Genomic DNA, 12743 nt, shown 5'->3' with positions numbered 1-12743 from the left:
ACAATAAAAAACTTAAAAAGTGGATTTAAATATAAATTAAACCTGTGGGATACCTAAAGAAAAGTCATTTTTATGAGGAGGATAGATATACAATTGTTTATCTCCTCAGTCTATTTTGACATCGGGTATTAATGAATGCAACCGGTTGCAGGAATGACAATGCTGTCAAATAGTTTTACAGTAGATGAGTAGTAAAGCATAGGCCATGTGTAAACCAGTATCAAGCTGTGTGTTCTCTGCGGGGATGGTAAGAGCAGCTCAAGCAGAACTGGGAAGGCTACTGTATATAGTGGCAGTCACTAGGTCTGGAGTGAAGCACGTCAGGCCATGCACCTTACAGAGGCTGGGTGAGTGCTCTCTGCGTGCGGAAACTGGGAGCATGGCTGTAGTTATGGCACTGCAGCATGCTTACTGTTGTATTGAAGCTGAGCATTAAAGCTGAACGTCGTAGCTGCCATGCATGGCACAGATCGGAGCACAGCGTGTGTCCTCTGCTTGACGAAGGTTACGGGCCAGCCGCTCCCGCAGCAGCAGTACTGGCATTATTTGTACACAGTAGCAGCGTAGAGGATTTACCCACACTCCGCCCCCTCCTACGCCTGCACCAGGTAATGAATAATAGGCCATGTGAGGCCTGTGTACACACAGCCCAGTGAGCGGTGACAGTACACGCACAGCTGATCGCTCCATTATCACTTCCCCGAGCACCGGTGTCCGGCTGGCTCACTCCCCCTCCTCTTCCGCCCCGGCTCCCGCCTCTGCTGCTGCCTGCTACGAGCCATGCGCGATTACGACGAGGCGACCTCCTTCCTGGGAGAATGGGGTCCCTTCCAGCGAGCGATCTTTTTCCTGCTCAGTGCCAGCATCATCCCCAATGGCTTCACCGGCCTCTCTGCCGTCTTTTTGGCCGCTACTCCGGAACATCGGTGTCGGGTCCCTGCCAGCGCCAACCTGAGCCAGGCTTGGAGGAATGTCAGCATCCCCTTGGAGGAGAAGGACGGGGCGCTGGTGCAGAGCAGGTGCTGGAGGTACAAGCTGGACGACCTGAGGACATTCTCTGATCAGGGGCGCCTTCCTGGGCTGGATGTCAATGTCACTGACTTGGGGAAGGAGAAGTGCCTGGATGGATGGGACTACGACACTGACGTCTACCGGTCTACAATTGTCACAGAGGTCAGTGACTGACAGACTGATAGAAAGCTGCACTCCAGCAATAAGTAGATTTCTTGTTCTATTGTCACACAGATGTTGCCAAACATAATAGTAGTTTGCCAGAGGATGAGGACTGCGCTATTGCACTTGTCCCTTTGTGAATGGGGTTATTTACAAGTGTTGTAGCCCAGTGCAACACACAAACTCAGCCACAGTGAAGACTGGTGTGTGAACTAACAGTGGAAACTGCATTGCATTCCCTGTAAAAACAGAAAAATGCAGAAGAACAAAAAAGGACTTTTTGGTTTCATACAGTAAAGGATAAAGTGAAAGAAAAATATGCTTCAATCACTGCTCTGTTAATGTATGCGGTAATGCACTGTTAAGATACTGTAGTGCATTGGCTTCCAATGTGCTACATGCACTTGGAACATCGTATGAACATACTAACAGTGGCTGTTTAGTGTACTGGTTAAGGCTCATTTTCATATGTGTGCTTTTGGAAATAAGATCGCAGAGACATCAGAGAGTGCATAGACTGCACTCTTTGATGTTTCCATACATGTGCTGCACTTCACCACTGAATCTCAGCGCATGGTTGCACTCATTTTGGGGTGATTGCGCCTGCAATCTCATTGATTATAATGAATGGGATTGCAAGCACCACCCCTGGGAGAATCGCATGCAATGCAGAGCCACGCTAAAGCACGGCTCCTGCACTGCATAATGTAAATGAGCCCTCAGGGCTCTGCCTTTGACATGGGAGACCAGGGTTCAAATCCTGGCTAGGGTCAGTACCTACTCAGAAGTCTTTGGGCAAGACTTCCTAACCCTGCAGGGTGGCCGCTTGAGCACTCCCTTAGTGGCTGTAGCTCTTTAGCGCTTTGAGTCCAACAGGAGAAAAGCGCTATACAAACGTTAGGATTATTTTTATTGCAGTGTGAATTTCTGCGTTAAGATGCCCCCATAAATTTGCAATGCACCGCGGTGAAAGCAGCATTCGGCCTCCCTTCACAGTGGTGCGTAGCCTAAGGCCTGGTTCACATTAGCGTTTTTTTGTGGAACGTAACAGGAACGTATACGGTACAAACGGAACGGATGTGAAAGGATCCAATGTTAACCTATGGATCCATTCACATGCGTCCGTTGGTACCGATATATTCCGTACGTTCCAGTCCCTGGATCTAAAAATTGCTGCAGGCCCTAATTTTCCGGACCGTTTTGCCCAGCAGAACGGATCCAGACAAAAAATGCTGCAGCATTGGGGCAATGGAAAACGGAACGTTTCTTCACACTAGTGAAGAAACGGACTGTTCCACGGGGGACGGTTGCATGATCCAACACAAATCTTAGCAAAGGGAGGGTGCAGCCGGGCGGGTGGGTGAAAGATTGTAAAATACTTAACTAATGTTCTTTAGCAGCCGGTGGTGGAGGCTTCCGTCGTCTTTCACGTCATGTGACTAGTCACATGACACGTTGTGTAGTCAGAGCAGAAAAAGAGGAAGCCTCTACTGCTACAGAACATTAGGTATGTAGTTGCAGCGAAACTTGAGTGAAAACTGATCCGATCAATCATTGATCAGATCCGTTTTCACTTCCATTCTGCAGTGTGCACAGAGCCATAAGGATCCAGTGAAGCGGAGACCGGATCTGCTTACCGGATCCATTTGGCTCAAAAACGCAATGCGAACCGGGCCTTGCGCCCTATTCACAGTGGTGCGTGCAGTGCAACGGCTGCTTTGTAATGCGGCTTACTGCAATGCAACACCTATATGACACTGCACTGGTGCGTTGCGGTACAATAGAGAGCATCAGTGTTAACTATTACAAAGAAGCATACTTTTCATTCTATGCAACGCATGGATAACGTGCGGCATCATCTTCTCGATCTACCTGCTGCTACAGGGACCGGTCACTGCGAATGTGTTCTAATAGATTTTCTGTTGATTCCGGGCAGATTTGGTCTGCCAGAAATCTATGATCCAACGTGTCAGATCAATTGTAATTTCAATCAAACTTTACCTATATTTTTTATCTGACTGAATGGAAAATCTCCATTGATCAAGGACAGGGCAGGAGTGACAGTAGATTGACTGCCCTATATCCGTGTTATAATGCAGGGCTGTGGAGTTGGAGTCGGAGTCGGAGTCAAGGAGTCAGGGCAATTTTGGGCAGTCAGAGTCGTTGATTTCATAAACTGAGGAGTCGGGAGTCGGAGTCGGCTGATTTTTTTTTTTTGTACAAAATCCACATCCCTGTTAACATTTCTGTGTTGATTTCAGCAGCTTATCAATGCCAAATACTAATGTGCATTGATGAAATTGGCACAGAATGTGCAAGTAGGCTCAGGCCCTTAGAGTTTGTTCACACTGAGCGTTTTGATCCTCTTTAAATTGCTAGCTTTTTTTTTTTTAAACAATTGTGTAATGAAATCTAATGTGAGTGTACGCACACGAGCAAAGAACTTTCTTTCCAATTGCAAACGCGTGCCCTGCACCCTTTTCTGATCGGTTGCGCTTTATTGCAAGGTATAGGAAAATTGCAAATCGCTTTAAAAGTGTTTTTTTTGTGTAAATGTTTTGAGCAAAATTGCTTTAAAAGACATTCAGTTCCAGGTCAAAGAGTGCACTTCCTGTTTGTCTGCGCACAGAAAATACAAATGTAATAACTTGCAAAACGTGCAAACGCAGGTAATCACAAAAAAATGCAAAAATAACGCTTAGCGAAGATGGGTTCATGCTGGTAGTTGTCTACAGGGTCCCTCCCATTTCCCATTCTCCTCCTTTTTAGGATAATGTCACACATGGTGCGATGCATTTGTCCAGCATCGCAGCAACAGGCACAGAACGCTCCAAGAAGAGGGGCGTGTATGGCTGTAAGCCCCGACTGGCCAAACTTAAAGGAAGCCCTTATGGAGGATACAATAGGCGGAGGACGGCGACAAGGGAACGATCAGGCTGAAGGGGGCTGGAGGAAGCCCCAGGTATGTACAGGGCTGTGGAGTCGGAGTCGGGCAATTTTGGGTGCCTGGAGTCGGAGTCGGGAAAAAATGCACCGACTCCGACTCCTAATGAATTTGTGTACTGTAATTAAAATAGAAAATATGATAAAATGTTCTATTTCTCAGATGTCATTAAAAAAATGTATATATACAGTAATAGCTGTGCTTAGTCCACAAAAATGAAATAAACCAATCAAAATTAGTTACTTGTGCTGCTTCAATAAAGCAGTCCCCGTATTTTTAAGGTCAGATATACAGATCTGATTGTGACTGTGTATATGATGTGTACAGGAATCTCTTATATATGTTACGGCCAAAACCAGAAATCGGCCAATTCTAGAATTGGCCGGCCGTTTCTAGAACTGGCCGATTTGATGTCGGCCAAAGTCCAAAATGCTGGGAATTTCTGGCATTGGCCGGCCAGTTCTAGAAATGACCAAAGTCAGTCGGCCAAAGTCCAAAACGCAGCTGCTCTGCTGTGGCAGTCAGGTGAGATGGGAGAGATCAAATTACAGCGGTGATTAGTCACAGATGAGGGGGGATGCTTTGCTGGGCACTATGCATGGATGGAGGGGGGGGCTTTTCATGGCTGGGGGGATTTGCTGGGCACTTTTCATGGCTGGGGGGATTTGGTGGGCGCTTTGCATGGCTAGGGAGGGGAATTTGCTGGGCGCTTTGTTTGCATGGCTGGGCGGGGGGGAATTTGCCGGGCGTTTTTGCATGGCTGGGGGAAGGAATTTGCTGGGCGCTTTGCATCGCGGGGGGGAGGATCATTTGCAGAGTGCTTTGCATGGCTGGGGGGGGGGGGGGGGGGATTTGCACGCTTTGCATGGCTGGGGGGGGGGGGGGGGTTGCTGGGCGTTTTGCATGGCTGGGGGAAGGAATTTGTTGGGCGCTTTGCATCGCAGGGGGGGAATCATTTGCAGAGTGCTTTGCATGGCGGGGGGGGGGGGGGGGATATGCTGAGCGCTTTGCATGCCTGGGTGCTTTGCACGGCAGGGGGGATTTGTAGTGAGCTTTGCATGGCTGTGTCACTAATAGAGATGGTCAATGAGATGGAAATAATTCTGCATTGATGCTGATTTATGCAAATGTATGCACTCCCTTTGCTGATGAAATCAAATAATTTGATATGTTGTTAAAATTTGGTTTGGTGACTACAAATTAAAGGGTACCTGTGACGGATGAAAAGTAAAGTTTTATACATACCTGGGGCTTCCTCCAGCCCCCTTCAGGCTAATCAGTCCCTCGCTGTCCTCCACCACCCGGATCTTCTGCTATGAGTCCTGGTAATTCAGCCAGTCAGCGCTGTCCGGCCGCATGCCGCTCCCACAGCCAGGAACATTCTGCACCTGCGCAATAGGTCTGCACAGGTGTAGTATGCTCCTGGCGGCGGAGTGTGTGCATGCGCACTACGCCCGACTGGCTCAAGTACCTGGACTCATAGCAGAAGATCCAGGTGGTGGAGGAGGACAACGAGGGACTGATTATCCTGAAGGCGGCTGGAGGAAGCCCCAGGTCTATATAAAACTTTAATTTCATCTGTCTCAGGTTTACTTTGTTACACAGTAGTACTTTACTCTACATATGCACTCCCCACAGAGCTGCAGGGAATACACTGAGAATGCTGTGCACATTGAAGACAGAGGTGTTGTCAATCGCCCATAAACCTGGTTCAGATTGTGCATGAAGAATGTGTAATAGAGGAAGAATCCCCTCATTCTCCTGCAGAGTACCTGCACATCATTCTTACATGTACCCACAGTTACATTGTCTAGGGCCTGATAGATGTTCTTTGTTCTGGTTTGTACCTTTTACAAGTACTCTTACCAAGGACTAGTTTTAGTCTAAAGGGAATAAATATAGTAGTCTACATATCCTTCTCACTTCAGTTGTCTTGTAAAATTCCTAAGCGTTGGCAGTTAAGAGACGAATTTCATGTTACATACTTTTAATCAACAAAATTGTAATATGCAAATTAGGAGTCGGAGTCGGTGGAGTCCTAAACTGAGGAGTCGGAGGATTTTTGGACCGACTCCACAGCCCTGGGTATGTATGAATATTTTTTTTTTTTATTGCAGGTCATCGCCGGTTTCCTTAAAATGCAAGACAAAGCTATGCGACCATCAATCAACCACTGCTAACCTCAGACACCCACAATCTGTTATTCTATTGAAAACACTTGAATAGTGTATGTCAGCTTCAGTCAATCTTCCTGGACAATCAGGAATGTTATGTTGCAACACTTGCAGCAGTCATGAGTGTAGGAAGATCACTACTGTGTCATGTGCTGGTGTGGTATGGCGTATATATACTTCATAACCCACAAGTAAGTTTGCCAATGTTGCAACTTTGGAAGCATAAGTAAAATATATTAGGGCCATGTTGTTACACCATTGCTTTCACATTCAGTAAGACAACAAGCGCATCACTTTTATAAACCTGTTTATCATGGACCAAACATATTTCCCAATAAGACAGCTGACTTAAAAGTGTGATGTGACTCTTGCACCATGTCTTCTGCTTGCTTGGCATTTAATACACAGATGAGAGCTTCTCATTCTTGTTAATATTTGTAATATACCACTTAGAACACTGAGAAAAGTAATTAGCAGATGTTAGTTCAAGGGAGAATGATTTCCACTAATGGTTGACTTGACTGATTACGTATTATTGAATCAGTGTCACTTTTACATAATATGTTTACACAAATATACCATACTTGTGAAGAGGCAGGCGAACACTTATCACTACACATCAATTAGTATTTTAAGTGTTCATTTACTAAAGAAGCTTGTCTTACTAACATGAAGGGATAAGCTTCCACAGTGAAAGTGTTGCCTTATCACTCCAGTCCTTAAAAAAACCTTGAGATGATCAGCCCCCTTTCACCTGATCCGTCCCTCGCCGCCATGCTCCGCCTTCTGTATGCTTCTTTATCACTCCTGGTAACTTCGGGAGTTGGGGCTCACTGTGCATGCACTGCCATGCGCCCATCAGGCAAAATTATTTATTTATTTTTTTTAATCGGGACTAATAATTGAGGATCCAGGAGGCAGAAGATAGCGGCAAAGGAGCGATCAGGCTGAAGGGGGCTGGGGGAAGCCCCAGGTATGTGGTTTTTTTTTTTTTTTTTTTTTTTTTCCTGGTCATCTCAGGTACACTTGTAGATATTGTTCTCTGTAGTTATTCTCACATGCAGTAGATAGGGAGGGGAGGAGCACACTCAGGCAGGATGTAGTTCCACCCCTCCTGCTGCCAGGATGATCGCAGCTAGCCTGCGTAGGACAGCCAGGGATTTAGGAAAATTGAATACTCACCTTACAGGTAATTTTCCTTTCCTGGTGCTCTCCATGTCAGCATACTAATGGGCAAAGACCCGCCTCCTTTGCCCCAGTAGGATGTCCAAAGATGTTAAGACTATCCCTCCCCCATACTGCCATTCTAGTTAACAAGTACGAGCCGACAGTATAGGGTGGGAACGTATGCTGACATGGAGAGCACCAGGAAAGGAAAATTACCTGTAAGGTGAGTATTCAATTTTCCTAATTCCCTGGTGCCTCCATGTCAGCATACTAACAAGGGTGGGAGATGCAATAACAACAAAAAAATTTAATTAACAGAATGTCAACATTAACATAAATCATATTGCAGAGCTGACAGTGGAGGAAATAACTTTCTTTCCAAATTCCACAGTAGACAATAGTGCAGGGTCTACACTATAATGCTTCAAAAATGTGTGCCCAGAGGCCCAGTTAGCTGCTCTGCATACTGTGGTCAACTCGACCTTACCTAACGTTGCCCACGAGGAAGACAGACTTCTCGTTGAATGGGCCAATATTTCCTGCGGAGGCTCAAGACCATTGGTTTTGTAAGCCTTTTGGATTAGAGTGACAATCCACCTCGCTATGGTTCTTGTAGTAGCGGGTTTTCCTTTCCTATAACCGTTAGGAATTATAAACAACCTATCTGAGTCTCGAATCGAGTTAGTTGCTTCTAAATAAGCCTTGACTGTAGAAGGAATGTCTAATGGATGCAGTTTTGAGACATCATCCTGTAATCTGAAACTTGGTAGTGTCCATTCCTGATTAAGATGAAAAACTGACGTTACTTTTGGCAAAAAAGCTTGGACGGGATGGAGTACTAGTCTATCCTCATAAAAGATCAAGTAAGGCTCTGAATGCCCCAAAGCCTGCAACTCTGACACCCTTCTACCAGATGTGATTGCCACCAGAAATACTGTGATCAAAGTTCGATCATAAAGGCTTAACTCCGTTTGTTTAGATAGGGCTTTCTCAATGTAGTCCAGGACCAACGGAAGTTCCCATTTAGGGAACTTTGGTTTTAACGGAGGCCGGAGTTTAATTGTTGCTTTAAAGAATTGCTTTACCAGAGTATTGGAGGACCAGGATATTCCAGATATTGATGAAATGGCCGAGACCTGCCTCTTCAGTGTGGAATAGGCTAAGCCCATATGAAGACCTTCCTGAAGAAAAGATAACAAATTAACTACTGTAAACTCTGATGTAGGAAATCCCGACTTAGCAGCAAAGTCTGAAAAGGTCTTCCAAACTCTGTTGTAGGAGAGTGTTGTGGTTGGCTTTCTTGCTTTAGCTAAGGTTTCCGCCACCTCTGCAGAACAACCTATGTCTAACAACCTAAGCCTCTCAAATTCCATGCCATCAATCGGAGTCTTTGAGGATTTTGATGGCACATCGTTCCCTGTGAGAGTAGATCCGGCAAATCTGGAAGAGCTAGAGGATGTTGAGTGCTCAACTGAAGCAGTAGGGGAAACCACGGTCTCCTGGGCCAATATGGCAACACTGCCAGTACTGTCATTTTCTGAGTCATTAATTTCCTGAGAAATCTGAAGATTAACGGGATCGGTGGAAAAGCATATGCGAGACTGAAGCTCCAAGACTGGGAGAGAGCATCTGTCGCTAGAGCCTTGGGGTCTCTGTACCTCGAGAAATATTTCTTCACTTTGTGGTTGGAATGAGAGGCAAAGAGATCGATCTCCGGACAACCCCATGTTTCGGAAATTGTTTGAAACACCAATGGATGTAGCGACCACTTGTTGTTGTTGAGTAGATTCCTTGACAGATAATCTGCTGTCGTATTTAATATTCCCGGAATATAAAGAGCCGAGAGATCCCCCAGACTCTCCTGCGCCATCTGCATTATTGGGCCAGTTTCCTCCATCAATGTCCTGCTGTGCGTTCCCTGTTGATTCTTTATATAGGATACTGCTGAGACATTGTCGATCCTCACCATCACTGATGTATTCTGTAAGACTGGAAGAAAATGTATCAAGGCTTGGAGGACAGCTCTTAGCTCTAGGACGTTTGAAACTATCCCTTGTGTTGGAAACTCCCAACAGCCTTGAGCGACTTGGTCTTGAAATACTGCCCCCCAACCTAAAGAACTGGCATCCGTTGTCAGAATATTCCAATTCTGTGGAAAGAGTGGACGACAATTTTTGAGGTTTGCCATGTTCCTCCACCATGAAAGGGAAGACCTGACTTTCGAGGAAAGTAGGATGTGCTGTGTTAACGATTCTTTGTTCCACTGTCTTAGAAATGACCACTGAAGAGGACGGAGATGCCAATGAGCCCACTTCACCATCGGTATCACTGAAGACATGAGCCCTAGGATCTGCATACATTTCCTGGCTGGAATCCAAGCTGCTAGTTCCAGATTTAGAACAGCTCGTTGAATTTTGTAAAGTTTGTCTGCTGGAAGTGATACTGTCCCTTTGACTGTGTCCAATTGCGCCCCCAGAAATATCATCCGACGAGTTGGTTGAAGCTGACTCTTGGGAAAATTTATCACCCAACCGAAAGCCTGCAGAGTATCTATCAGCACAGACCTGTCTCGAAGTAAGGCTTCCTTCGAAGAGGCCAACAGGAGAATATCGTCTAAATAGTGAAGGTCGCGTATTCCCTGTACCCTTACAACAGCAATTACCGATAACAGGACCTTGGAAAAAGTTCTCGGAGACGTCGATAGGCCAAACGGCAGGCAAACAAACTGAAGGTGCAACTCTCCTACTGCAAATCGAAGAAATTTGTGAAAATTGTGATGTATGGGTACATGGAAATACGCGTCCCTCAGGTCCACTGAACACATCCAGTCGCCCGGTTGAATTGATAGGAGTATAGTTTGAAGACTCTCCATTTTGAATCTCGGGGTGAAGATGAATCTGTTTAGGCTTTTCAAATCTAATACCGGCCTCAGCTTCCAAGTCTTTTTCTTTATTAAAAATAGAGGGGAATAGTATCCTGTACCTCTTTCGGAAGTTGGCACTTGCACGACTGCTTTCTGCCGCATTAGCTCTGTCACATAGTCTATTAGAATTAACAACTTTTCTCGATTGTTTGGTATCTTTGTCGAGATAAATCGATTTAGAGGCGGACTTCTTTTGAAGGACCACTTGTGACCTTTTAGCACCGTACTTAAGACCCATGGTCCCCGTCCAGATTTTCCCGAAATTCAAGAGCCTGGCACCAACCGGAAAATCTAGGACGGGCGTCCCATCAAAAAGGCTTAACTGCATTACTTGTGGCTGAAGATGTTCTGGCTTTTGTAGACCTTTGAAAGGTATTTTGGGGGCGTTGCCAGTTTTTACGGTACTCCCTTCCAGGGCGATAAGACTTTGACTCGGTAAACTTGCTTGCTAACTGCTTTCTGTATTGAGAGAATTTTTGTCTACTGAATCTTCTGTCCTGGGGCAACAGACCCGATTTGCCCCCTGTAACTCTTGAGATGGCCGCATCCATCTTGGGCCCGAATAAATTCTTTCCATCAAAAGGTATTTTCGACCAGGCCTGTTTCGATGTAGGATCTGCTGACCAGGGTTTCAGCCATAAATTTCTTTTCGCCATGACGGCATATAACATTGAACGACTGGCAGAGCGGACTATGTCCACACTGGCCTCACCCAAGAAGTCTGCCGATAATCTTAACTCATTTAAGCCAAACGTAACTTCATCCATCGATGCACCCCTTGCTATATCTCTTTGAACCTTGTCTATCCAAACTCTGTTAGCCTTTGCTACTGAGGTTAATGAAATAGCGGCCCGAGACGTTTCCCCTGAAGCTAAGTAGGATCTCTTCAGGTCCTGATCTATTTGCCGATCTAATACATCTTTAAAGGCCACAGCATCTTCTATCGGCAGGGTAACGTTCTTCACTATTCTCATCAGGGCTGTGGAGTCGGAGTCGTGGAGTCGGAGTCGTGGAGTCGGGCAATTTTGGGTGCCTGGAGTCGGAGTCGGGAAAAAATGCACCGACTCCGACTCCTAATGAATTTGTAACTGTAATCAAAATAGAAAATATGATAAAATGTTCTATTTCTCAGATAATAGTCATTACAAATAATGTATATATACAGTATATATACAGTAATGGCTCTGCTTAGTCCACAAAAATGAAATAAACCAATCAAAATTAGTTACTTGTGCTGCTTCAATAAAGCAGTCACCGTATTTTTAAGGTACATATCTGATTGTGACTGTATATATGATGTGTACACAGGAATCTCTTATATATACTAAATAACATCTATGCTGTAAGAATAAAGCCTGATGTGTAGCTGTGTCACTAATAGAGATGGTCAATGAGATGGAAATAATTCTGCATTGATGCTGATTTATGCAAATGTATGCACTCCCTTTGCTGATGAAATCAAATCATTTGATATGTTGTTAAAATTTGGTTTGGTGACTACAAATTAAAGGGTACCTGAGACGGATGAAAAGTAAAGTTTTATACATACCTGGGGCTTCCTCCAGCCCCCTTCAGGCTAATCAGTCCTTCGCTGTCCTCCACCACCCGGATCTTCTGCTATGAGTCCTGGTAATTCAGCCAGTCAGCGCTGTCCGGCCGCATGCCGCTCCCACAGCCAGGAACATTCTGCACCTGCGCAATAGTGCTGCACAGGTGTAGTATGCTCCTGGCGGCGGAGTGTGTGCATGCGCACTACGCCCGACTGGCTCAAGTACCTGGACTCATAGCAGAAGATACAGGTGGTGGAGGAGGACAGCGAGGGACTGATTATCCTGAAAGCGGCTGGAGGAATCCCCAGGTATGTATAAAACTTTAATTTCATCTGTCTCAGGTTTACTTTGTTACACAGTAGTACTATACTCTACATATGCACTCCCCACAGAGCTGCAGGGAATCCACTGAGAATGCTGTGCACATTGAACACAGAGGTGTTGTCTGTTTACGATCTCCTCATTCCCCTGCAGAGTACCTGCACATCATTCTTACATGTACCCACACTTACATTGCCTAGGTCCTGATAGATGTTCTTTGTTCCGGTTTGTACCTTTTATAAGTACTCTTACCAAGGACTAGTTTTAGTCTAAAGGGAATAAATATAGTAGTCTACATATCCTTCTCACTTCAGTTGTCTTGTAAAATTCCTAAGCTTTGGCAGTTAAGAGACGAATTTCATGTTACATACTTTTAATCAAAAAAATTGTAATATGCAAATTAGAGGAGTCGGAGTCGAGGAGTCGGAGTCGGAGTTGGTGGAATCCTAAACTGAGGAGTCGGAGTCGGTGGATTTTTGGACCGACTCCAC

General features: G+C 45.3%; 1 protein-coding gene across 1 annotated transcript in view; it reads left to right on the top strand.

The window, feature by feature from the left end:
* Positions 1-485: 485 nt before the first annotated feature.
* The window catches only part of LOC137564095 (organic cation/carnitine transporter 2-like), a 99573-nt gene continuing 87315 nt past the window's right edge, over positions 486-12743 (top strand). Inside the window, exon 1 of the mRNA XM_068277458.1 lies at positions 486-1173. Coding sequence (XP_068133559.1) covers positions 781-1173 — 393 coding nt within the window. The 5' untranslated portion in view covers positions 486-780. The remainder of the gene's footprint in view (positions 1174-12743) is intronic.

Source organism: Hyperolius riggenbachi, chromosome 3 (assembly GCF_040937935.1).
Source record: "Hyperolius riggenbachi isolate aHypRig1 chromosome 3, aHypRig1.pri, whole genome shotgun sequence".
Classification (NCBI taxonomy): Eukaryota; Metazoa; Chordata; class Amphibia; order Anura; family Hyperoliidae; genus Hyperolius; species Hyperolius riggenbachi.
Note: the sequence above shows the minus strand (reverse complement) of the source record. Positions and strands in the feature narration are given on the sequence as shown.